This window comes from Cucurbita maxima, unplaced genomic scaffold (assembly GCF_002738345.1).
Source record: "Cucurbita maxima cultivar Rimu unplaced genomic scaffold, Cmax_1.0 Cma_Scf00020, whole genome shotgun sequence".
In the NCBI taxonomy this organism is placed as follows: Eukaryota; Viridiplantae; Streptophyta; class Magnoliopsida; order Cucurbitales; family Cucurbitaceae; genus Cucurbita; species Cucurbita maxima.
Genome location: NW_019272036.1, coordinates 658879 through 685281, shown reverse-complemented (window position 1 = coordinate 685281; position 26403 = coordinate 658879). Strand labels below are relative to the sequence as shown.

At 34.5% G+C, this 26403-nt stretch overlaps 4 protein-coding genes across 9 annotated transcripts in view; 1 reads left to right on the top strand and 3 right to left on the bottom strand.

Annotated features, from left to right (window-relative positions):
• LOC111494164 (mediator of RNA polymerase II transcription subunit 33A-like) overlaps positions 1 to 4739 on the bottom strand; it is a 14151-nt gene extending 9412 nt beyond the window's left edge. For 2 of the 3 annotated variants that reach the window (XM_023144037.1, XM_023144038.1), the window contains exons 1-6: positions 4359 to 4739; positions 3493 to 3603; positions 2093 to 2440; positions 1535 to 1854; positions 1331 to 1422; positions 544 to 904 (exon numbers count right to left, since the gene is read on the bottom strand). In XM_023144037.1, coding sequence (XP_022999805.1) covers positions 544 to 904; positions 1331 to 1422; positions 1535 to 1854; positions 2093 to 2440; positions 3493 to 3603; positions 4359 to 4633 — 1507 coding nt within the window. In that variant the 5' untranslated portion in view covers positions 4634 to 4739. Of the gene's footprint in view, positions 1 to 543; positions 905 to 1330; positions 1423 to 1534; positions 1855 to 2092; positions 2441 to 3321; positions 3463 to 3492; positions 3604 to 4358 lie in introns of those variants that run through there. The other variant, XM_023144039.1, reaches the window with a different exon arrangement.
• A 4789-nt stretch (positions 4740 to 9528) lies between these two features.
• On the top strand, positions 9529 to 15635 carry LOC111494445 (mitogen-activated protein kinase 15-like). 2 transcript variants are annotated; one of them, XM_023144393.1, is made up of 11 exons: positions 9530 to 9590; positions 10195 to 10389; positions 10928 to 11336; positions 11486 to 11613; positions 11737 to 11796; positions 12387 to 12536; positions 12637 to 12792; positions 13035 to 13246; positions 13752 to 13853; positions 13975 to 14135; positions 14742 to 15635. In XM_023144393.1, the coding sequence occupies exons 2-11, from the start codon at positions 10366 to 10368 to the stop codon at positions 15035 to 15037; spliced, it is 1698 nt and encodes a 565-aa protein (XP_023000161.1). In that variant the 5' UTR covers positions 9530 to 9590; positions 10195 to 10365; the 3' UTR covers positions 15038 to 15635. The 2 variants fall into 2 exon arrangements, with proteins under 2 accessions (XP_023000160.1, XP_023000161.1); XM_023144392.1 differs by having other exon boundaries at positions 9529 to 10389.
• Positions 15636 to 16256: 621 nt separating this feature from the next.
• Positions 16257 to 19839, bottom strand: LOC111494447 (BTB/POZ and MATH domain-containing protein 2-like). Of its 2 annotated transcripts, XR_002720188.1 has the most exons (5): positions 18907 to 19839; positions 17473 to 17821; positions 16903 to 17179; positions 16458 to 16780; positions 16257 to 16420 (listed from the first exon to the last, which is right to left on the bottom strand). XR_002720188.1 is itself a non-coding variant. In XM_023144394.1 (4 exons), the coding sequence occupies exons 1-4, from the start codon at positions 19329 to 19331 to the stop codon at positions 16596 to 16598; spliced, it is 1236 nt and encodes a 411-aa protein (XP_023000162.1). In that variant the 5' UTR covers positions 19332 to 19839; the 3' UTR covers positions 16257 to 16595. The 2 variants fall into 2 exon arrangements, 1 of the variants encoding a protein (XP_023000162.1); XM_023144394.1 differs by having other exon boundaries at positions 16257 to 16780.
• A 1106-nt stretch (positions 19840 to 20945) lies between these two features.
• LOC111494444 overlaps positions 20946 to 26403 on the bottom strand; it is an 8746-nt gene continuing 3288 nt past the window's right edge. Inside the window, exons 6-14 of one of the 2 annotated variants that reach the window (XM_023144391.1) lie at positions 25268 to 25391; positions 24910 to 24990; positions 23807 to 23905; positions 22868 to 23029; positions 22728 to 22788; positions 22580 to 22650; positions 22447 to 22491; positions 21857 to 22027; positions 20946 to 21734 (exon numbers count right to left, since the gene is read on the bottom strand). In XM_023144391.1, coding sequence (XP_023000159.1) covers positions 21195 to 21734; positions 21857 to 22027; positions 22447 to 22491; positions 22580 to 22650; positions 22728 to 22788; positions 22868 to 23029; positions 23807 to 23905; positions 24910 to 24990; positions 25268 to 25391 — 1354 coding nt within the window. In that variant the 3' untranslated portion in view covers positions 20946 to 21194. Of the gene's footprint in view, positions 21735 to 21856; positions 22034 to 22446; positions 22492 to 22579; positions 22651 to 22727; positions 22789 to 22867; positions 23030 to 23806; positions 23906 to 24909; positions 24991 to 25267; positions 25392 to 26403 lie in introns of both variants that reach the window. The other variant, XM_023144390.1, reaches the window with a different exon arrangement.

Sequence of the window (26403 nt, the reverse complement as noted above, 5' to 3'; positions counted from 1 at the left end):
AAAAAAAAAAAAAAAAAAAAAAAAAAAAAAGAACCAGAACAATGAATTATACTTGAATAAAGCTCACTTAAGTAAAATATGCGGAGGAAGAAAAATGATCTACACCATTTTAGGGCATCAGAATTAAACATTACAGTCTGAAGAATATAAATGTCGTATGTGCTCATAACCGCCTTGCAGTACTCTTGCAATTAGCTTGTGTACTAACAATTGGACATCCAAACCAATAATTTCTGAAATTTTTATCTTATCATACTAGGATATCAAACATGAACTCTTTCAATATAATGATTGGACATACTCATTATTATTTCTTCTCCAAGCCAAAACATCTTATCATATGAGAGTTGAGTATACATTGTTCACAACGAACAGTCATGGGGATAGGGGGTATTTACAAAACGTATGAGCAGACATCATCTACCGTGTATTGGAGTCAACCACCAGGAATCTCTTTTTTTTATTATATGGGTTTTGGTGCCATGAGCCAGTGAATTTCACAAGTATTATATTTGATCCTTAAAAAGAAGAGATAATACTCACAAGAGTTCATTGGCATGTCTTTCATATTGATGCATTCTAAATACGCATTACTAACACTGATTCCAGATATAAACATCATTGCTTTGGCAGCCGCCTGATTGCACGCAGAGATAACCCCCTGAAGAGGAATCAGCAAGCTCTGATATTCCCCCAATATCTGTAGGCTAGAAATTAGTTCATTGCGACACTCTACAGGAGCCTTCTTTTCTTTCCAGTGATTGGACGCACCATACTCTGTTTCATCACTTGTTGTACTTTCCACCTCCTCAATGAGATCGGCAATCACAAGGACTGTGATACACAATAGAAGGCATAGACGAGTGTCTATGCGAGGCACGGGCCCCTCGATGGGATCCCTTTCCTTTTTGACATTTTGCAAATAAAAATATCAGACCACTTTTTCCCAAAAATTATGAATGAAGTAAACCGATATAAATATCAAAGGGAAAATTAAATGCATATACTCTGCAACACAGATAAAACACAGATGTAAGATGTATGTACCTTCTGTTAATATTACTTGATCACCCAAAAGTACAATATGTTTCATTAAATATCTAAGTTGCGTGTTAGATTTACGGAAAAGAATGTAAACCAAATAGACCAGACAATTATACTGATTGGAAATTTCGTTATTGACTTGGGGTCTACTAAATTTTTTATTGGGTGTTTCATGGTTTCTAGCAAACTACAATAAAAATAGATGTGCCATTTCATCAGAACAGTCTTTTCTTTTACAAAATATATATATCAGTATATAATCTATTCAGGCCAAAAGAATTCTAACCCTTTGAACAAGACGAAGAGCTGCTATCCAGAGACCCAAGAAGGTATCATGCCAACTGGTTCCATTTATTGCCTTCAAGGTTTTGACCAAACCTGCATAAATAAAAGATGAAGTTCACTTTCATGTATACTTTTCTTGTACAAACTAATAGGATTCATGTATACAAGTAAAAGTTCTAGAACTAGGGATAGAAACTAGTTGTACTTGTAATTTTTTCAATAGCACTTGTTGCTTGTACTTGATATCCATCCATTGCATCTTCTAGAACAAGATCAAGTGGAAGCCAAAGTGCAGAATAACGAGTTCTATGACACAAACTAGCAGAAGATGCTGGAGATCCAAAAGCCCTAATTGGAGGGAACTTCTGTTGTGAATTTTTTTTGCATTCTTGAGAGAAGATTGTCCAAGTATTGGAACTGAAGCGCAGAAAAATCTCCGAGTTCAGAGATTTTGACTTTCTTAATACTGAAGAATTTTCTCCAAGCAACTGGAGTCTCTGAATAAGATCTGCCCAATGTGAAGGCCTGGAAATTTATAAGAAGGTTGAAGAAAACAATGATAAAAAAGGTGGACAAACCATTTTACTGGTTATGATTTTTTCCACAAGTAGTTTATACAAAATATCAGTTTAATGATATAAATAGCAAAATAATGGTTAATTAAGTTGAATTGCACAGCTCCTCATTAAGTTTATTTATATTGTTCTACTTCAAGCTCACAAAGAAAAACTAGATTTTTAAGTAGACAGATCAATGTCCTTACATATTCCTGCAAGCCAAGTGAAGAATCCTTGAAGTAACCGTATCTTGAAGAAATTTCCCAATTATCTCAATTGCCAGCTCAACATTTACATTCCGTAATCTCTCACGTTGTTCAGTCCTTTTATCATCATAACTATTGTGACCATCTATTTCCATTTCTTGAGGTTTTGTTGGCCATTTGGATTTCTCTTCCACAATAAGTTCCAGTAGCCCTTCATCAAAGAGTGTTGCATCAAGCAACTGCCAGACAATTGAAAATATAAACTCAACCATAAGGGTCCCAGGATCATTGGCTGGCAAATTGAATGTCTCAGAAAGATGAAGAACAGCATCAACAGATGCTATGACCCTGATATAAGAGAGAGCAGTTTACTATTAAGGATGTACACATGATACGAAGAAGCAAAACTACGATCAAAAGTCATCCATTCTCTCTCAAATGATGCATAGTGTTGATTAATCTTCAAAAACCAAAGTCGTGATATCAACAAAGAAAATACTCTTCAGTAAACCTTGATTTGTAGACTCATAATTCTATGGTTGAATCTTCCATTTGCAGAGTAAAATATAGAGCAAAGATATGTTGCAAAATTTGTCCCACGGCCACAACAATATAAGAAGCATTAAACAATATATATAAACCCATTGACCTGGGTAGGAATTATTAGAAATCTCTGGGAATAAATCAAAGCAAACCCGAATGTCTAAATCATCTCATATACTGAAATTGTCATTCTGATATTCTTTTTGTTCTTTCTAAATTCTCCATTTGCACGAGCCAACAAATACGGGAAACGATTACATGGAGATAATAATGGACTATTAAGCAGCTGATATCTTGTGAAGTACAAAAGTAGGCACGGTTGCAAATTTGCTAGCATTTGTGAAGTCATGGTCAGGAAGCTTAACAAGATATAGGTTCCATTATGGCAAAAATGAAAGGTTAGATCATAAGATTCTAAAGATAAGGGAAATTTAACACTTCATCGTTCTATGAAGTAGATTTATGGCTCCCAAAGAAGAAGAAAATTGCAAAATGGAACCTATCAGGGTCAAGAGAATTGTCAAGATCCAGAAAAGGTAGTAAAACACCACCGTTACAATTTCTATGTCAGCATCCATAAAGGTGTAAGAGAAGAACCATTAAGCAAAATTCTCCCTAAGTTTGATATTGAAGCTGTTCAAAACAAAAAAAAAAAAAAAAAAAAAACATTCTAAAAAAGATGATACCATCTTTAAAATATCAAGTTAACGGATCGAATGTAATTTGGCAGGGAAAAGATGGGTCAGTCCCCAGTTTGACAAAAAGACTAAGTGTCTCGTTAAACCTAAAAGAGAAAAAGAGTAGCAAAATTCTTGCAGGCTTCAACTTTATTATCCTTCTGAATCAAAAAAACTCACTCTTTGTGTTTGAGGACATGGATATGAGATTTCACTATAAAAGCATGTCTCCGAATGAGCTCTAGATAGAGCCTATATGCTACTGGCTGGAATTGTCTTCTTGAAATGACCCTGTAGAAAGAAGCAATAACAATTATCAACATTGTCTATTATTGATTATAAATGACAAATGAAAGGTAAACAAAATATTCAGATCAGATCTAATCAGCGATCAATGTCCACAATGACTTGCAAGTCGGTCAGCAGATTCTACAGCTAAACGGGCAAATTGAATATCCATTAACACGAAAAATGCCAGTCTGCAGCTCAAATGCTTAATGTATCAGATACAGCAAACAGATCCGGCATCCGACAAAAAAAAATCATCCAAATTGGCAAGAATTCCTTTGACTCAATCGTTGGAAACAAAGAGTATTCTTGAACATAAATCTTGCTTAAACACCAAAACCTTGCTGCTACCATTTAGTAAAGCACGAACAAAAACCAATAAATTCATGATCAGCGAAGTCCAATTCAGCTCCTAACTTCATAATTTCAATTGAAAAAACAATACATGAGATCACGAAGCTCAATTCATGCCATGAGTAAGAAGCACATGAACACAGAGGATCATGAAAATACGAGCTCCATAACTGCGGCGAGCATCGTCAAAAAGAAAAATCTCTACAAGTTCTTCACAGTTGCAACAAATTCTATCAAACAAGCTCCAATTCATCACATCAATCAAGATTTACACCCAACTCACTAACGAATATCCATATAACACGACTTTTCCACTAAAAAAAAACCAAGTCCCGGAGCTCAGACATCCAAATTCCACGAAGACATACACAAAACAGTACGAAGCAAAACAAACGAGCACGAACCTGGTTGTGAGCAAGGCGAGAACAAGAATTGGGGGTACGATATTCAACATCAAGGCCTTCTCAAGGAACTTCCATGAAACAGGCTCATTATTATCCCAACAAATGTGCGAAACCAGCACGTTAGCAAGCTCAACTGACGGCAAAGCCACTCCCGCCGAGTTCAAATTTGAAGACAACTGAATAGCCCAATGCAGAGGATCAACTCCCTTTCGTTGAGCTACCTTGGTGAGCTCTGTAACTCCGTCCCAAAAACTGCTCTGAACAGATATCGCCATTTTTGCGCCAGATTGAACCCAACTATTGGGGAATTGCTGCTGGTAAACTGCTACGGAGCACACAGAGAGCTAGAAAGAAGGAAAGAGAAAGTTTAGAAACAGTAGTCTTTGGGTCGTCGATTATATAATTAATTAGATTCTCATAAAATTTATAATTTATCAAACATAATAAATTAATTTCGTTTTTACTCTAAAAATAATATTATTTATTTATTTATTTTATATGAATTGATTGATTGATTTTCGTGGATTAACTTCTTCAATAAAGGAAAAGGAAAATTCGGTAGATTAGACGGACGGATCTCACAATATAATTTTAATAAATTATAAATTTGAAAAAGTTTACCTTAAAAAATTACAATGTTCCAATAAATATTTAGATAATTAATAATCTTTTTTTTTTTAAATATTGCATTAAATTTTTTGAAATGGAAATTCAAAAAATGTCTATAAAATAAAATAATTAGAAAAGTAAATGAATTAGAAAGTCAATATAAAAGAAAAAATCTATATTTGAAATTTCGATTACCTAAAAAAAATTCAATTAAAAAGAAAAGAAAATGGCTTTTATTGTTTTGTCAACTCATTTTACAGTTAATAAACTTAAAGTTTCCTTGTTTAGATAATTTTTTTTTTGTCATCAAGATATATAATTTTTAAATTAAATTTATATTAATATTAATGTTAATATTATACTCTTATTAAAAAAATTTAACTTAGTTTATTAAATTAAATATTTTAACGACCACTGAAGTATTATCTTAACCAATTTACCATCGGTGCCTCTCAACAGACGTATTGGAACCCGACACGTGGGTCCAACTGCCCCCGCCTCTATTAGTTGAACCGGTCAAGGACTTTTTTGTACTTCCACACGTTGAAAAAGTATTTCCTTTTTTTTTATATATAAATTGTTAATGTTAATATATTTTAAACTTATATTTTATTTAATAGTTCTTTAAATGTTATATTTTGTTATTCATATTTTAGATATTGATATCAGTAAAAAATTTAAATATTTTGAAATCATTTAATAAACTTTTAAACTCAAAGATTATTATATTTTATTTTTGAACTTTATTGCTACTTTTTTTTTTCCTAATTGACTTAATAAATGATTTATAAATAAATTAAAAGGTAAGGTGAAATAAAGAAAAAAAAATATGTAACCACAAATTTAACACATAACGCGATCATAGATACAATGACCGAGGAAGAAGACTTGCAATAGTTTTTTAAACTTTAAGAGTCGTCTTAGGTCCGACAAGTTTAAAATTTTGAATTTATATCTTATAGGAATACTCGTTAATTTTTTTTGGACCAACCCAATTTTTGGGTTGGTGACGGGAGCAACTCTAATAGAATTCCCAACCCAACCCTCAGTTGATTGAGTTGTCGGTTTGTTCTTAACTCACACTACATCAACATCAGTTATAAATATCAAATATTTTTAATTTTTATAATAATTTTAAAAGTAACTCTATTTTTTAGTTGGTTGATCTGATTGACGACCAAAATATGTCAACTCTCGAACCGACCGAATTTTCAGTTTTTGAAAAATTCAATCCAACTCAAATATATATATGATTTTGATTGGGTAGTCTAAGTTGATCGAGATATTAGATCATATGAACCTCCGTAAATTTTATAAATTTAAATATAGACTACACAAATTCGAATGTTTCTAAAAACACGAGAAAGGTTAAAGTAAGTCGGGTTCGGTCGGGAGAGCATGACAAATGTGATGGGAAAGAGATTGCTCTATCGGTAAAATGATCTCCATCAATCCACCACCATCTTCTTTTCTAATTGTATTGTCTTGATCAATAAATATGACTTTATTTAATCGTTTGAATATAAAATAAAATAGCGTTGACTATTTTAATACATAAAATTACTTTAAAAAATTTATTGAGGAGAGAATATGTAATACCTTAAATCTACCGTGAGTAGATATTGTCCGTTTTGGTTCATTACCTATTATCGTCAATCTCAAAATTTTAAAACACTTTCTGTCAAGGAGAAATTTCCACACTCTTCTAAGGAATGTTTCGTCCCTCCCCTACTAATGTGAGATCTTGCAATCCACTCCTTTAAGGTCAGTGTCCTCGCTAGTACATCACTGAGTGTTGGCTCTGATACCATTTTAACAGTCCAAGTCCACCGTTAATTTTTTAGAATTAGCGAGTATTTAAAATATTTTTATACTCCATATAAGTTTAGTGCGTAGATATAGGATAAATTAAATGCTTAGCTTAAAGTTAAGTTGGATGACTGAAAACTAAATTAAACAAAAGTGATAGTTTACCGTGAAAATTGATACCAGCTCGTCAATCAAGGGTAAAAATTCATTCGAACTCAAAAGATTCTATTTTTTTACGATTCGGAGAACTTAGAGCAAGTCTTTTCGTAATAAGAATCAACTCGACCCTGTAAGATATCAATCGCTCTTTTTCTAGAGTAATCTGATACCAATCTGCCATCTATACCGACTTTGTTCATTTTATTATCAAACTATGTACTCTATTTAACTCGATTATCAGATTTTTCTTAACGTTTTCGTGAATGATGTTTGTAATTGGAATATGATCCTATAATATCGACTAAATCATATTTAAAATTTAATTTTGGAGGTGCAGCAAAAATTGGTGGCCACAAGTTTTGTCTTTATTACAGCTTATCACACACTCTTTTAAAATTAATCCTATCCTTATCTAAAACTAGTAGTCTTGCACATTACATCTTCTTTATTTACTTATAAATTAAAGTTAAAATCGCTTTATTTTATTCCAAATAATGTGAAATGGTAGATTTGGTTACAACTTTTAAAATTTTATTTAATAGGTTAAATTAATAATATATATATATATATATATATATATATATTACCTATCTAAAAATACTCCTATTTTTTTTTTTAATTTTAATAATAATAAAAATACCCTTAAACTTAAAAAAAAAAAAATCATTAATACCTATCAACTTTTTTATAAAAAAAACTGTAATACTTTGTTTAAAAAATACGTATGAAATTTTAAAAATAGAATTAACGCCCTTTATATTATCTCTAAAAATTTTAATATTACTTTAAATTTAAAGGTATTTTTAATTTTTTTAAAAAAATTCAAGTATTAATAGAACTTTTAAAAACTAAAAATATTTTTTAAACTCTCTTGAAAGTTCAAGGTATTTTTGAAACAAAGAATTAACGAAATTAATGGCATTTTTTAACATTCCTTTAAAATTTAAAATATAGAGTTAAAAAGTATTTTTTATTAATTTAGTATATCTAATATATCCATAAATTACTTTAAATCGTATGTTTAATAAATTTTAAATTTTTTAATATTGTATTAACAATTTCTAATAAAAAATTGAAAGTCAATTGTAATATAAGTCAAAAAGTGGGGCAAGCTTATTAATGAGTATAAGCAAATAATTCGTAGGAAAATTTGACCCCTTTCACACAAAATAATTCAATTTTTTTATTAAAAAAATCCACAAATTCCCAACTTTATTGAACAGTTTTTTTTTTAGGAGACCATGTGAAGAATGCACTTGATAATTATATTATTATTTAAAAAAATTGAAGATATTACCATTTGATAATGGGTTAGTTGTTTGCTTCCTATTTTGAAAAATTAAGTCAATTTTGACTTTTACCCATATTGAATTATTAAAATTATTTATAAAATTGCCGATGTAGATGGGAAATAATTATAAAAATATTTCAAAGTTAATTAATTAAAAAGTAAATTAATTATTTTCTTCCTTGGGGGATGAATATATAAATCTGTAGAATGGATTTGGACTTCGATTATATTGGGCTGCAGCACGTAGGCCCAAAAAAAATTTCTCTCCTTGCATGGCCCAATAAGCCCAATGTAGCAAACATGGTTCAACAATGAATTATTTTAGGAAATGGTATATATTTTTACAATAAATTAAATATTCAAATATTTTTACTTATTTTTTTTAAATTTAATTTTAATAAATTTTAAATAATTAGAAGATAAAATTGAGTTGCAAATATTAATTAAACATGAATAACCTAAATTTAAAAAATAAAGGTTAGATTGAGTTAAACAAATTTATAACTCGAACATTTAGATTATGTCTATAAAAAATGATTCGACCCAAAACAATTCACGAAAACTTATGATTTATAAGTGAGAGACGATATATATATATATATATATATATATTATTTGTAGTGGAAATTGAGGCCAAAAGTAAACTGTCTTAGTCAACCTAATACAGTCAAATTGAGTTAGATTTATTACGTCACGATAGAGACCTTGAAAGTGCAAATGACCATATGAATTATGAGATGACCTCGAAGCCTCAAAGATTTTATTTTATTTTTATTCTTAATTGAAATAATAATTCTAAAAATAAAATAAATAATAATAAGAAAAGGAAGCCAGCTATTTTTTCCTGGACGACATGAGAACCAATGTGCAAGGAAGGAACACGTGGCGTCTTTCCAAACGACATGTCAGCATCTATTCCAAGGAATCTGACTATCTGGACAATACCAATTAATCGAAAATAAATTAGAAAAACTAAATTATGAAAATACTTTTTGAATATTTTTATTTTTTATATTTGAACTATAGGTTAATATAGAACAGGTATTTTTTTAATCAATATATTTTATTTGTCAATGATTTATTGAGGTGTATCCATTAATTAATAATAAATTATTATGGACAATTTAAAAATTAATTTCAAATTTCAATTACTTGTTGAAAAGCAACTATGAAACATTTTGAAATTTCAAAAATGGAATAAAAAGTTTAATTTAAATAGAAGGACCAAAACAATTAATTTTAAAAAGTAAATCAATTTTCTTCCAAAAATAAATAGCGAATAATTCAATTATTATTATCCATATCAGCCACGAGCGACTCTACTGCTTCTCTCTCTTTCTCACAGTCTGCGCCGTTGCCTCCTGGTACAGCTTCCTGCGATATTCCCTTTTTCCTCTTCCGATTTTCTTCATTCTCCAAGATCCACTGCGATTTTTCTCTCGGAAATCTCCATTTCTTTCCTCCAAAGCTTATATTTCCTGTTCAATTTCTCAACTATCAGTAATCTGATCGAAGAAGCTCAATCTTTCTCTCGTACCCATCTTCCCATTTTCCCTGTTCCAAGTTTTCCTTCCGGTTCTCTCGAGAACATCGCTCTCCAAGATTCTTCAAATTTTTAGTTCTTTCCGCCATTATTTTTAAAGATTTTCAGTATCATCGAAGAACGTGGACCCGTGCTTTGATCTGTGTACAGTAGCGTTCCCCAGCCATTTTTTTTTTTGGAGAGTTCGCCGAGTTTTGTTGCTGGCGATTTTTGTATTTACTTTTCGTTTTTCACATTTTAGTTCGATTCCAGCTGTTGATGAACTATTTTGTCTGTATTGAACTTTGAAAGTAAAATTTTAGCCATTTTTTCAGTTGAGTTTGCACTTTTGGAACTCCACCTTTTGCTTTTATCTCTTGGTTTTGAGTTTGAGATTAGGTTTTTATTTAGTGTGTTTTAAAGGAAGAGTTTGATGATCTGGACAGGTTACTGATTAGTTAAGTTAGTTTGGATTACTTGCTTCTCGTTCACTTGATTCCAAGTGACATTGGCTGGCTTGTGTGCTGCGAATCTCTGATTGAGTTCGATTTTGAAGCTACGGTTAGATTCCCTATTTGGCTTATTGATCCGGGAACTTGGAAAGGTTTCTTGCTAACATGCAGCACGATCAGAGAAGAAAGGCAAGTTTACGCCTCTTTCTTATGGGATGTCTTCGTTTTCTCCGTTTAGTTAAGCTGAAAATTTGTGTTGGGCATGACGTCTTCGCCTGATGCGAAGACATTATCTTACCCAATCATACATTTTCGTGTGAATAGCATTTTTAGAAGTTCACTTATAATTGTTGTATGTTAATGTCTTCATGGATTCAAGGTTGGTTAGATTTAATGCTAGTTGGTTGGTAAGAAATAACTTCCTTTTGTTTTTAAGTTGTTTTGCCAAGATGTATCGGTAGTCATTTCAAAGTCAAGTACTATCTCCTTCTCTGGATTTTTTGTAATCCATGTACAGTTTACTGTTTACGTTCTTCTGTTATGTCCTGTGAGAGTGATGGTGTCTAAAAATTGTGTAACCAACTCACAAATGCGAAATTCAATGGTATTTGGATGTGCTTTTTGAACACCTACTTGTATATTTATGGGTTTCTACTTTTTGATTCACTCTCTCCATTGTGTTCTTGGTGATGATGATATTTATAGACGTTTAAATGTGTTGATGCAGTCGTCTATGGATGTGGATTTCTTCACAGAATATGGTGAAGGGAGCAGGTATAAAATAGAGGAAGTAATTGGTAAAGGAAGTTATGGTGTTGTTTGCTCTGCATATGATACTCATACTGGGGATAAAGTTGCAATTAAGAAAATCAACGATATCTTTGAGCATGTCTCTGATGCAACTCGCATTCTTCGTGAGATAAAACTTTTAAGACTATTGAGACATCCAGACATTGTAGAGATAAAGCACATCCTACTACCTCCATCTAGAAGGGAATTCAGGGATATATATGTTGTGTTTGAGCTCATGGAATCTGATTTACACCAAGTTATCAAAGCAAACGACGATTTGACTCCAGAACATTATCAGTTCTTTCTTTACCAGCTTCTTCGTGGCTTGAAATATATACACACAGGTCATAGTCTTATCGTCAACAAGTTCATGCATTTTGATTCTGTTTATTTGGAGTATAATAGTTGTATTCTGCAAAGAGTTGAAAAAGTAGTTTCTAAAGTGAAATGTTTATTCTGATACTGATATCAACTCAATAATTACCATTTGTAGCAAACGTCTTCCACAGGGACCTAAAACCCAAAAACATCTTAGCAAATGCTGACTGCAAACTCAAGATCTGTGACTTTGGTCTAGCCAGAGTTGCTTTTAATGATACTCCTACTGCTATTTTCTGGACTGTACGTATCTTTGTAAATAGCTGTGGCTGCTACTTTATTACTCAGTGGGTCAATTTCTTTCAATTAAAAGGTCCTTGTTCTTCGTTACACTATCCCGTAATCAATTTGTTTCATATATGGCAGGACTATGTAGCAACAAGGTGGTACAGGGCACCTGAACTGTGCGGTTCATTTTTCTCAAAGGTGAAAGTTTGCTACTGCATATCTTTTAGTGCTNTTAATCATTGATAATGAGTTTTTTTTTTTTTTTTTTTTTTTTTTTTTTTGAAAAGAAAAATAATATGAAGTACAACATCTCGGTAGCATTTTTTCCCAAATTCACACGAAGAATATGGTTTTCTATAATCTCCCCTTGCTACCTAATATTTTTTAATGGTTCACTTGGATCTTTGGTCATTTTTTTCTTCCCAGCTGACATCACGGTTTTGAACAGCTTTCATATTTTGTGTGAGTGTACGTGTGTTTCTTGATACAAAGTTAAGTTGTTAACTGCTTATAATTTTATGTATTATTTAAGTTATATGGAATGCTCTTTATTGTAGTCTGGGTAGAATGAAGGCACAAGGAGATTTTATTGAATGATCAACTGAACAATTTTTTAACTCCTGTAAGACGGTTAATATAGAACAGGGTCAGACCATAATGTCATGTAAATTTGAGAAAACTCCCTATAAATGAGTTCAAGGATATTCATTATTACCAACAAAGAAAATAGGTTTGTTGATTTCAAAGCTGTTACATGCATTCTAATTTGTAATATATACTTCTTTCAGTATACACCAGCAATAGATATATGGAGCATTGGTTGCATCTTCGCAGAGCTTTTAACTGGAAAACCACTTTTCCCTGGAAAGAATGTCGTGCACCAATTAGATTTGATGACAGATTTTCTGGGAACCCCTAATGCAGAAGCCATTGCCAGGGTTTGATTCCTGTGAAATGTTTTTATCAAGTTTAAGTTTAACAATGACTTTTGTATGTATATCATTTTCTTTTGCTAAATATCTAATCTTATATGATTAGATACGAAATGAGAAAGCTCGGAGATACTTAAGCAGTATGCGAAAGAAGAAGTCTGTTCCTTTCTCCCAGAAGTTTCCTCATGCAGATCCCTTAGCACTTCCCTTATTGGAAAGAATGTTGGCTTTTGAGCCAAAGGATCGACCTACAGCAGAGGAGGTAAGAGACTTTCTGAGTAGTTCCATAATCCCAGTTTACTAAGATAACTTATTAATGCACCGCAAATTGATTTGGTTAAGTTGATGGAAAATATCCCACATTTATGACAAGAATCAAGAGATTCTCATCATATTACTTCAGTCAATCTTGTTAAGCTAGCTAGCTTTCTAAAATCATTCATTACCTGTCCATCTTATATTTACATAATACAGTTTTCAAACACGTTTTGCATGTACTTTTAGGCCCTTGCAGATCCATATTTTAAAGGCTTAGCGAAGGTTGAAAGAGAGCCATCTGCTCAACCTGTTACTAAGATGGAATTTGAATTTGAGAGACGAAGAATTACCAAAGAAGATGTTAGGGAGCTTATTTACCGGGAAATTCTCGAGTACCATCCAAAGATGTTGAAGGAGTTCTTAGATGGATCAGAACCTACCAGTTTCATGTATCCAAGGTATCTTAAAAACAATAGTTCTCTGATCAATTCTATCCTTGAGGTGCTTTTATACTATGCCCTCCTCATTTAGCATTTTTACGAGACACCTCACTTTTTTCATGACTGTTATTTTGGGGTTTGGTTGGGGTGAAAATGTACTTTCCCTGTAACTTCTACACAATTTTTTTTTTTTTTTTTTTTTTTTTAAATATAAACAATCTAGCTTCAAATTTTAATATCACAGTCCCAAGCTATATCATATTGCTTTGTTTTGGACTTCCGATCCCATGGAGAAATCTTTCACTCAAGTCTCCTTGATAGCTAAGTTCCATCCATAGGTCATTTGTATGAGCTGTCCCGTAATCAAGTATTTAATATGAGATTCGTTTGTATTTAGATTTCTGACCTCCATTTGAGGGCTTCAAAAAAGATCTTACCCAGAACTTCAATCCACTAACTGGTCTTTAGATTCTCGACCATTTAACAAATGTTGACATGTAGAAAAAAATGTTTGCTTCTACAGTGCAGTTGACCATTTTAAGAAGCAATTTGCATACCTTGAAGAACACTATGGAAATGGTGCAACCGTTGCCCCTCCTGAAAGACAACATGCATCCTTGCCTAGGTATCTATTTTAATACTTCAATCTTAGTATTCTGTTTCTTTTTTTTTTTTTTTTTGCAATCCATCAGTTGAAAATCGTTGGAAATGATTGAATGTTAACCTCTCAGTTATTATGCACGCAGGCAATGTGTTTTATATTCAGATAACATGGTACAGAACTCGGCACAAGTTGTGAATGACCTATCCAAATGTTCCATCAAAGAAGTTGAGAGGCCACAAGTGGATAGGACTTGCAATATTCCTTCAACTAGAGCTCCTATTCAAGTTCCTCAATCTATTCAAGGTGAGTGTTGCTATCCAATTGCACAGAGTTGCATGCCTCTATATTTCCTCACATGCGAAGATTGTATTTATTCATTCATTTTTAGCATGATGGTATCTTCAAGAGAGCACCCTGATTGCCAAATCGATTACAGAGGACATGGATAATAATTTAATGACTCAACCATGTTTGCTGAGACTCTGCATTTACTTGTAAATGATCTTATGTTTTATATGGTTTGTCATTTTAAAGTTCTTAGGATAGTTTTTCTATCTTCAAGAATAAAAATACAATAATTGCATGATGGCCAACTGTTACTTAAAAAAAGTTGTTTTCGCCTGTGAATACCGCGATTTTCCCAATATTTATTCATACCACTATGGGTTGGTAGTCATGAGAGCAAGTTAACATACTAAACAAACGGGGGGGTTATGGATTCAAACTCTTAGGATGGGTATTGACCTGGGATTTTGTAATCTTTTAAATTTTCTGAGAGCTAAATGTTGTAGTTTTTTTCTACAATTCTTAAAATGTGCGTGAATTGTGAACCACAATATGCGGATGGGGCTGCTAAGCTTGATTATCTGGTTAACTAATTACAATTTTTCTACTGATGATTTGCTGCAGGCAATGCTGTAAGGCCTGGAAAAGTTGTTGGCTCTGTGTTGCGATACAACTGTGGGGCTACAGCATCCGCAGTGGTACCAGAAGTTCTTGAACAGCGGAGGACGACCAGAAACCCTTCCATTCCACCACAGTACGCCCCTAATAACTGTTCATATCCTAGAAGAAACTCATCATGTAAAAATGATACGACTGAAGATGAAGTCATTGAAGGTTCGAATGGACTGCAGCCAAAACCTCAGTACATAGCTAGAAAAGTTGCTGCTGCCCAAGGTGGACCAGGAAATAACTGGTACTGAATTTATAATCCGCTATTCGATCTGGGGTCTGATTGTTTCAGTAAAGACGTAACTGATCTCCAATGCGGGCTTGTACTAAATCTTCTCAACGACCATCTCCGACAAGTGTGAGTGAAACCAACAGCATCATTACATGAGGATGATGATGTTTCCTACCATGATTCATTGGAAAGGCAAGGCAAACTGTACTCTATGTTGCTGACATAGTTGGGTTGCTATCTTAGCATTCTTTACTCTATATGAACACGTTGAATGTTCATCGTCTCGGCTGAAGTATTGTGACTGGTTGCAGCTTACCTGGCTCTTGAAATTAGGACCATGACACTGATTATTTTGCTTTCTTTACACTTTCAATCTACGCAGGTATAAGTTATAGAACTTCACTAATCCAATCCACTAAGATTGCTGTTCGACTATATTGGGAACCTGGAAATCAACCTTAATCAGCAGCTGATTCTATGTATGAAGTATGTAGTAACCCTATAGACTTATTTATATTTTTTTTTCACTTCAACCGTTTTCATATCTAACTTCTTTGTATCACTTGAGAAATTCTGATGAGCTTCTTGTTGATTGCATTTCCAGTTAAACTACCCAACTCATTTTGCTGAGTTTTACTATTTGATTTAATTATCCCGTTGTGAGAATACTTAAGTTACAGTTGTGACCAAACTGAGTAACAAATTAATACGAAGCATCCATTAGGTGATAAGTCTTAAAAACTTTGAGGAGAAGCTCGAAAGGGAAAGTCCAAAGAGGACAAGAAACATTCCTTGTAAGGGTGTGGAAACCTTCCGGGCAAGCCCAAAGAGGACACGAAGAATTTCTTGCAAGAGCATGAAAACCTATTTCTAATAGACATGTCTTAAAAACCTTGAGAATATAATATCTACTAGCAGTATGTTATAAGCTATTACAAATGGTATCAAAGTTAGACACTATGCAGTTTGCCAGCGAAGATGCTAGGTTCTCAAATGGGGTGGGTTGTGCGATCTTTCCTTATAAGGGTATGAAAAAGCTCTCCCCAACCAAAGTTAGACACTATGCAGTTTGCCAGCAAAGACGCTAGGTTCTCAAATGGGGTGGGTTGTGCGATCTCGAAGCGTTCCTTATAAGGGTATGAAAAAGCTCTCCCCGGGAAGGAAAACCTAAAGACAATACCAAATAGCAATGGAACATGGGCATAATAATTTGTTGCGTTTTTCAATGAATGTAAAAAGAAGAGAAAAATAATTTGAAGCCATGGGCATTTTAGGCTTAAGCCAAGAATTTCTACAGCATCCTGCGACTTTGAACTTTGTAATATATGTAAATACAGAATATGATCCTCATCCATTACACAGACTAAAGATACGCGCACGCCATCCATCCAGATTGATTTTTACAATAGGAAGCCAAGAGAAAAGCTAAGACTCAGAATTTAGAATGTGAATTAGCAAGCAATCATCACTGCATTACTGACTGACCACGTTTAAAATCAAAGCGACCTCTGCACATTGCTTTCTCTCTATCTTATTCACGACCACAAATGGTGGTTTCGATGCATTGCAATCAGAGCTCAATACAGCCTCTGCCTTACCCGTCTACCATTCGCGTAATTTCCATCCAATACTGTCCCATTACCGTACCCGCTGCAAGTATTCACTGCGTGCTCTGACACCTTTGCTACGTATTCTAGTAGCTCGGTGAGAACCGAAGGGCAGCTCTCTTTCAAATATTCAAACCCCTCCGTTTGCATTACAGCTGCAAGACAAACATAATAATACCAAATATGCATCAATGGAGAGCCAAACAACCATTTTCATATTGAACAACCAAGGTTCGTGCATCAACCGACATTTAACTACTCGGAAACAAATAGATACCTCTCAAATTCTCTGGCAAGGCGATGACTTTCAGACATACAGCTTTTAGTTGGAAACAGTGATGCTGCTCAGCCAATGCTAATGTCGTTGCCACTGTATTTATAGCAACATCCTCACATAGTTTAGCCTCGCAAAGCAATTTGAGTCTGTCAAGTGCATATCTGTCTGCAGCGGCAAGTAGATGCTGAGACATAAGCGTGGAAGCCCATTTTGAGTTCAAACCTACCATTTCCTGCATGTCTGGTAGGTCATCCCAGTATATGAAATGAAGCAATCCCTGTAATTGTACGGACAACGAGGAAAAACAAAATTTATCTTGATGGATGGCAATACTAAAAAAAAGAGAAATTCCACATCTCATACACTCCTAGTTCTCCAAAACTCACAGAATCATTGAAATTAAAAGAATACGAAGAAACTATCCCGAGGTCTAAACTAAGCATTGAAATTATCGGTTGAAAAAATCGAAAAGATAGAACAGAAAAACCATTCTTCTAAAAAACACAGCATGAAGCATTTACATTGGTTAAGTGCGCCAAAAGACAAGCTAACATGAAAGGGGGAGAGCACCTTAAAGACTGGGGCTTCCATATCTTGGACTTTTATGCACTCAGTATTGTGGTCCTTAAGAGGGCCAAAGAGTTGTGCCCTAAAGACGGGTGAGCGTGCTGCGAGAACTAACTTGTGGGCGGAAAATATTTCCCCATCTACTTCAAAGTTCACATCAGTTAGCTTCTCACTCTCCAATAGCTTCCCAAAATGCTGGCCTATATCAGAGGGTGGTGGTGTTATGGAGTAAATCTTTGGCCCCTCTGTATGAGACTTAACGACACCAACTACACAGCGGATTTCGAGGCAGTCGTCCTTTAGGAAGTCAGATGTTTCTAGAAGAGTTCTTTTAAAATAACGTTTATACCCCCTGTACAATAGAAAAAAAGGAATACCTGGTCATTTCCTTTCTTCTTCATTCCACAATAAAAGAAACAAAACATTTTATTATCAAGTGAAGAAATGGGGAAGAAATCCTGAGATCTTAACAAAGGAGAAGGTTCCAGAGAAAACAGGACACAATTTTGTTGTGTCCGGAGATCAACATATGAAAGAACAGGAACATTTGGGACAACTGTAAAATCTAGATAGTATTGTTTTTTGGTTAAATTGAAAACTTGGTCCATATAGTTTTAAAAAAATTAGAATTTGTCTCTACAATTTCAAAAGTTAGAATTTCGTTTTCGGAGAAGCTAGAAGCCTCCCCAGTGTATGAGGGAAGTAAGTAGCTCGAGATCATTCCGAGGGGACTGACTAGATCAAGACTAGGAGTTCTATACCTTGCAGGTGAAGGGTTCAAGTCTCGTCAAGCAGCTTCGCTCCTCCAGTTCTACTATTATTCTTGACTTTACTTATTATATATAAAAACGACTCACTATCAAAATGAAAGACAATCGATTCCCAACTGTTTGTAATTAAAAAAAAAATGAAATAGAAAGATGACCAGAAGGAAATTAGACATATGTCAATTTATTATGTTTAACAAGGGCTCAATACGTGCAAAACAAATGATAGATATACCGAAAGGCCAATGAACCCGAACCGAGCAAACAAATGGCTGGAAATTGGTGACCAGAAGGAACCTGACCGAATTGGGATTTGGAGAGCTTATAGGTATACCGAGGCTGAGAGGAGCTAGGAAGCTCATCTTGAGGACAGTTGTCTAAGCAGTAAAATGATCTTAATCATAACTAATAGCAGGAGAGCTACAGAAAAGGGAGTTTCCTAACAGGTCTGGATTGGACAATGAACATGGTTTATGCGCAGCTAATGTAGCGGCTTGTCGAGCATTTGACAGACTCATACCAAATGCTCCAAAAATGTTAAAGCGTTGGACAGCTTGTGGTGAAACAATACAGGAAATTTATACATGAGAATGAAGAACATAAAATAGCATTCAAAGAAACGAAATCACAGATAGATCTTAGTAGTAAATCAACGAAACACAATGCTTACCACATGCTTCCTCGATACTTAAGCGTATAAGGGCCACTCTCAAGCCTTCTCTCGAAATGGCTATGCACCTTGTGGTTCCCCTTCCCACTTTGATCCAAAAGCGTCAATTCAAAAAGGGCTCTAACGTCAGTCCCTTCATTAGCCAACGCTATGAACACCGAGACATAAGACGCGTTATCCTCGGCGCTCTTCCCATCGGGATAGAAATATACAGCAAACGCATAGCCCCCAACCATAAAGGTATCGGACGCAATATATTTCCCACTCCCCATCCCTTTATTGAGAGAATACCCATTGATCCTGAACTCGTGCGATCCATTCACGGTCTCAAATCGAGAAGTGGAAGAAGTCACTGGTGGGGGCGATGGCGATCGAAGATTTGAAAAGGATTTAGAGGCATCCCTGCAAGATTTAATCGTGCCCATTAACTAAAGAATCGTATACAACAAAATCTTTGATGTGCCGGACCGCAAATTGAACTCGAGAACCGTCGGCCGATAAATCAAAACCCGATCAAAAATTAGGGTTTAGGATTTGAATCGACAAAAGAATCATCGCGACAACAGCGAACAAATTGGGGGAAACAAAATCAACACAAGGATATTGCAGAGAACAGCCCGAGGATGACGATTTGGTGGCGTTCTTGACTGGAAATCGAATAATCGTTCTCGAGGGAAAAAAAAGGGGAGAGGGCTGGAAGAGAGTCTGTGATTGGATGAAGAGTGGAAAGTAACAATTTGCTCCTCAGATTATAGAGTAATATCAAATTGGGGCTTCGTTCTTGGTGGGTCTGAGAGCTTTGAATTCGTTTAATCTTCTAGGGAAAAGAGAAAAGGGAAAGAAAACAAAAATGGCAGATTGGGTTTGGAAATTTGTATGAACAGTAATTACAGTCCAAATCGCATAAACAAAACTAAACAAAAACAAAAAGAAAGAAAGAAAGATTCTCTCTCTTTCTTCACAACAATTACTCTTCGGCGAAACGCCGCAAGAGCAATGCCTGTCGGAGAGTTTGGGCTTCAGTCTTTTTTCCCCTAATTTTCTTTTCACAATATATATAGTAATTTTTCATTGATTATTCAGATTTAGCCATTAATTTAAATATAATTCACCTCATTAAAATATAAAATAAAATAAATTTATACTTAATTTGTCGGGATAAAATGATAATAAAAAAACAATATTTTAAAACTTTGTGTATCGATAAAAACTTTAGCTAATAATTATGTTAGTATTTTTATAATTATATATTTTTAGCTAATAATTATGTTAGTATTTTTATAATTATATATTTTCACCTTTTCTGAAACTCCATTAAAAAAACGGTTACTTTGCCGGTGCAAATTTATAATTATATCAATAAAATGGTTGAATTTTTATTAGTGTGACAATTTAAATCAGAAAACGCTAATTTACATGTTTAAACTAATAAATTGTAGTTTTTATTGATAAAACTCGAGAGTTTATGTAATAGTTCAAGGTCACTACTAATAGATATTATTCAATATTGCTCACCTTGGCTCATTACATATCGATATCAGCCTCACGGTTTAAAAATGCATATATTATGGAAAGGTTTCAACACTCTTCTAAATAATATTTCATTACCATCTCCAATAGTTGTGGGATCTCATAATTTACCCTCTTTGGGGGCTTCATTATAAATAAAATTTCGTTACCATCTCCAATAGATGTGGGATCTCTGGTCACTGACACACAGCTCCGTGTCTAGCCTACCGCTAATAGATATTGTCCACTTTAGCTAGATATTGTCCACTTTAGCCTATAGATATTGTCCACTTTGGCCCATTAATTATCACTGTCAACCTCACGATTTTAAAACGCAACTAGAGAGATTTTAACATCCAGATAAAAGATGCTTCATGTCTGATAGAGATGTTTTCACTCTTAAAAAAGAATGTTTCGTTAAATCGATGCAGATGGAGGATCTTATAAGGTTATAAATTATATATATATATATATATATATATATATATATATATATATATATCTATCGTGTTTTCTGAAGAAACCACAGCTGAAGGAAGTATTTTCAGAAGAAATTGGTACAAAGTGTTTGCACAATGTTTGTGGGAAAAAAATGGCTACATTCAATATTAAAACTAAAACGAATCTTTCTTTTCTTCGACTTTTTTTCTTTTTTCTGGGTCTAATATTTTTACAAACTAACATCAAAGCAACTTTCTTAGCTACACAGCAATAGAAAAAACATCAGATTGCACACAATCTGTAGGAGAAAAGGGGAAAAAACACAAGAACATCCCGGCTCATCGGTTCTGATTGTTTCTGAAGAGATTGAGGTCCCAACGACGAATCAAACCGTCCAGAATATGGCTTGTGGGATTGCGAACGACAGCTATGGTTGCCTTCGTATTGGCTGACAAGTCGGTTTCGGCTGAACTTTGGGAATTTGCAGGCGTATTACTACAAGAGGAAGCCACTGCATTTTCAGTTCCAGAAGTTGAGGGAAAAGCATAAGATACAGGCCCTACAGATGGTTCACTTTTATCCGAACACGAGCGATCCGATACCGAATTCCTAGCTGCAGAAGTAGACTCTGGCTCAATAGGTATACTGCACACTTCTGAAGTTGAAGCAGATTCCGTATTAAACAGAGAAAAATGGTCATTTGAAGTGGAAGTAGCTTCCGGATGCAGAACTCCACAATCGTCTATTCGCAAAACTCCACATTCATCTTTCTGTAAAACGTCCTTCGTGTCGGTACAAACAGTCAAAGTTAGATCGTCTTCTTCATTGTTTTTCCTTTTGAAATCCTTCAATGATTTCATCATTGCTTCCATGAGCATCTGAAATTGGTTTACCACACAAAGGAAAGAAAACAAACCATCTTAAAACGGTGTTGCTGGTTTAGAGATTAGACGACGTGAAAATTACTACGAAGCAGACATTATAATACATTCAGACTCACCATTTCTTCCTCCTCTGCACTGCATGGGAACCCTGCCAAGTCATCAAGTGGATACTCGACATACTGATCGTCATCCATCAAATTCGGTACATTGGGTCCATATGGATGGCCATTGGATAATTCGAAACTAATCATATTTGAAGACGACAAGTCAGCGTCATTATACGTACTCTGATCCTGCAGCAAAGCAACGTCTATCAAGGCTTTTCAACATTATTGAGGATGTCACATATGTACTAAAGCTAACTGTACAAAGTTTACTGCTAATTAAAAGTATCATCGGCATTCATTAAATGTAACGACCCAAGCCCATCGCTAGCAGATATTGTATTTTTTGGGCTTCCCTTCAAGATTTTTAAAACGCGCCTGCTAGGGAGAAGTTTCCACACCCTTAATAAAAAATGTTTCATTCTCCTCTCAAACCGACGTGAGATCTCACATTAAATTTAAAAATATTACAACAAGATGATTTGAACGTTAATCAACGTTATAAGAGAAGATTTCTACTAATATTTAGACCAGTTCAGCTATGCTTAGGTTGTATTTTGGACATGCATTTCGAAAAGTCAAATTAGATGCTATGGCGATACCTGAGATTGGGATGGATTATCTCCAGAGGGGAGATCGGGAGGAACCTGAGGCAAGGGACGTTAAGTCATAAAATGTCACCAAAATGTCGATTCCGTCTTCATACAAGGTAATAGAGTACGCATATAAACCTACCTCGATCCGACTCATAGGTCTTTTTGAACGGAGTTCCTTAATGGCACCTTCTGTACTATTAGTTGGTAAATCTGCAAGTAAGAAAAATAAAATCCTGAGAAGAAACTTACTATAAAGAAGCAGAAAAGAGTAAATTATTAAGTCATGCCTCCTGATGTTGTGGAAGAACCATGGTTAGGGCCTGCTTCTTGCACCACTCTCCAGTAATCCTGAAGGTAAAACATAGCTGATATTAGATCTAGCAGTTCAGCAGAGGTGAAATCCAGCAGACGCCCTCGGCCAATTTACCTTGTTACTGAAGTAGGATGTCATACTGTTAATATAAATATCCCCTATTTCATCCTCTGGGGGTTGCAAAACATTGTGGAAGAAGATATTTACAGAATCGAAGTAAAATTGAGGCCGTGGAGAATTGTGATCACCGTCAAACTTGATAATGTTTTTATCCCCCTGCAAAAGAGACAATTGATTAATAAACCTTAGCAGTGTAAAATGTTTGGCAAGTTAACAATTAAGCACCTAACAGTTTGCACCACATACCATCAAGTTTTTGGGGTGGGGTGGGGGTATAAGAAATAGTTTACTAACCACGACCATAAGTGAAGACAAAGGGCAAAGAGTTCGACAAAAGCTCCTTGATTAACACGAACGATTAAAGGAAGAGGCTTTACGAACATATTCGGACAGCTCAAAATAAAAATTAGAATCAACCGCACAAGAAACATGAAGAATCCTGTCTTCAAATACGTGTCTTTAGGTTCATTAAATAATGTGCTAGCAAGAAGAAGCAGGAGGGAGAGAGGGAGGGAAACCCTGAAACTTCTGATAAGAACACAGAAGGTTGAAACTCTGGAATATAGTCCCATATTTTAGCAAAAGTATTTACGAAAGAAAAGGTTATCGTGTGATTAAAGTCTTCATCGCACAGAGCTACATCCTGCGGAATAAGGCACCAAAAGGATGACTTCTTTGAATCTCGTAAGAGGAATTGCAGAGCCATCACTCGACAATGAAAAAGTTTTTGGATGGAAGGGTAGAACCACTAAAGTTTTGTAAGGTGCTACAGGCTACAGCTGCAGTATGCACCACGTGTTTTCGGATCTCAATGAACCCAATAGGTAGTTTACAAAATCCAAGAGTTGTTCTGTTATTGAATTTGCTCATAATAATATTACCCCTCATCAAACTAAAAATTTTGTGCTAGGTAATTGGGTAACAAGGGTTTACCACATAAGCTTCATATATATGGTCTGAGTGATGAGGTTGTATGAAGTCGTCATCAATGGCGTGCCCTATTAGCACTGGTACAAAGCAAGATTTTGCCACCTAGACAGAACAATATTGGATCAATCTCACTTCAAATGGTAAGCATTAAAAATAATTAGAAAAATTATGAAGAACATAATGTTTCATTTCCAATTTCTGGCTGAACTAGTACTGCGGCATTTTCTTTCGTTATAATAGATCAATTCAATGACAACAAACAAGCATCACAACAAGAGAAGATAAGTCTCCCTACCAACATGAAAGAAAATTTTAACAATCAGCAAGAAGAACAAGAGAAGGACCATGATTATAGAAGTTGTTGGAAAGAATATACCAACTAAAAGAAAGAAAACATGTAAGAGCCCCAAACTTATTATCCTAGACTTATCTTCAAAGTTCATTAATAATAAATTTAAACTGATCATCACTCATAGAATTGCCTTTTAACTTCTTAAGAAGATTACTAATGAACTTTTTCCTTTTCCTTTTGTTGGCTTGTTTTTTTTATTTTGGGTGCTCTTGTATTCTTTCATTTACGCTCCATGAAAGGCTGGTCCTTTATTATTTTTTTAAAAAATAACAAAATAAAAGAAAAAGAACAGGGCTGTGGAAATAATCCACAGAGGAAAAATCAATCCGTTGTTTTGTTCATTTAACTTATGTTGGACGATAAGTGCCTTCTCAACTGCTCACATTGTACTCCGCTATCTAATATTTTAAATGTTTATATAAATTAAGACGAGCATTTTCCGTGATCGCTCTTGTTTTTTTCAGTCAACTAGGTCAGTGGTTTTTAGAAGGATAAAGTACAAACTTAGTTAGAAAATCCGGGAGAGCCATTGACCTCAATGCATATGATTATATACTTTTCTAAAGAAAGGGCATGAAACACATGTCAAGTGTCAACTAAAATCTTTATCTTTTGACAAAAAATAGCATTGAATCTATCCCCAAGAAAAAAGAGAATATGCACATCAATTCTTCACTCAACTAATTAGTATGAAACTGAGAATTTATATGAGGAACTCAAAGACACCCAAGCAGATAATAGATAGAATGAAAACCTTAATGGTGTTCAGTTCCATTATGTCAAATTTTGCCTTCTTCTGGATAGCTCTTCGCATGTATTGAATAGCAAACTTCACCTAGAAACACACATAACGTAATAGTTAAAATTTCCGAATGTCAATCACTTCTAGTCAAAAGAACATTAGTTACAACTTCTGGACCAGACCAGTCACATGCACATCTTTGAACTTGGGAAAACTTTACAAATATCAGCTGACTGGTGAGATAATTTAAAATTAGTTTTGACAACCCCACTTGTTGGTCAAGAAAAAAGAAATGGACTAGACTTTTGCGAAGAGAGAAATTTCTCAGTTCAAGCTTTCATAGATTTAAAAATCAGCGAATTATTCTTACAGTGAACTTAGGTAAACGAAACTTATAGGTTTTGACGAGTTCCATCATTAGCTCAACCAGATCAGAGAAAGGGCTGTCTAGAACCATCCCTGCAATTGAAGGATCCTCAGCCCCATACATTAGGCTGCTCAAAACATGCATGTTAGTGGAAAATGAACAAAACTAAATAATATGCAAAAACTATCAAAGGCTGAAATGTAGATGACTATTTTGAGATGAGGAAAAAAAAAATACAATGATTTAATCATAAACAAATTAGAAGGTAAAAACAGAGACCTTATGAAATTCTTTCCCATGAGGAAAATTATATATTTTATTCTTATTGCTCATGAAACAAAACAATCAAAATTGTGCTACAGATAACACAACATTGAATGAAAACAATGCATACTTTATTATGTGGAGAAGCAATGTTCCCACTGCCATGTTGAGATTCTCTGTCCATAGATATGTGTACATGCCTCAGCAGGTAGTAGGTAGAAATTTCATCGAGGGAAATATCCCTTTGTTATTGTGTGGTCATAACAGTTAAGAAAAGCAAAGATTTTAGGGGTTAATGCACTGCAGGCAATTAAACATGGCTTACGGTTAGAAAGAAACCATAGATTCAAAGGTCATCTTCTGTACCACTAAGCCTTCGGTAGCATAGGGTGTGTAAGAAGCCTTCCGAAAGTCTGGAGCATGTGTTGTGAGATTGCCATTTTGCATCAACGACTTGAGATAGTTTTTTGGATGCTTTTGGGATATGATGGAGGAGGTCATATTCCATCCTCCATTTTGTAATAGAGAGCTTTTCTGTGGCAGGCTACCTCTATAGCAACTTAATGGAATATGTAGCTTGAGAGAAATAACATGAGGATCTTTAGTGAAATGCAAAGCTTTTGGAAGAATGTTGGGGCCTTGGTTGGGTTCAATATCTACCTTTGGGCTTCCGTTATCAAGGACTTTAGCAACTATCCTTTATCTCTTATTTATTTATTATTTTTTTTTTTTGTAATTTTGTTTCTTTCTGTTTTGTTTTTCTAAGATACATTTGTTCGTTGGCTCCATTTGACAAGAACTTTTCTTTTTTATTATCTGGCTTGAGTGATTTTTGCTGCTCTTTTCCTGTCCTTTTTTTTGGGGGGGGGGGGGGG

Excerpts from the sequence above, each read along its gene's own strand:
- LOC111494447 (XM_023144394.1), bottom strand. The coding sequence starts at position 19,331 with ATGGGCACGATTAAATCTTGCAGGGATGCCTCTAAATCCTTTTCAAAT. Across the intron at positions 17,822-18,906 it reads AAGTATCGAGGAAGCATGTG|GGGGTATAAACGTTATTTTA; the intron begins GTAAGCATTGTG and ends TCTATTGTACAG. Across the intron at positions 16,781-16,902 it reads CTTGCCAGAGAATTTGAGAG|CTGTAATGCAAACGGAGGGG; the intron begins GTATCTATTTGT and ends TTTGTCTTGCAG.
- LOC111494445 (XM_023144392.1), top strand. The coding sequence starts at position 10,366 with ATGCAGCACGATCAGAGAAGAAAG. Across the intron at positions 12,793-13,034 it reads ATCGACCTACAGCAGAGGAG|GCCCTTGCAGATCCATATTT; the intron begins GTAAGAGACTTT and ends ATGTACTTTTAG. Across the intron at positions 14,136-14,741 it reads AGTTCCTCAATCTATTCAAG|GCAATGCTGTAAGGCCTGGA; the intron begins GTGAGTGTTGCT and ends GATTTGCTGCAG.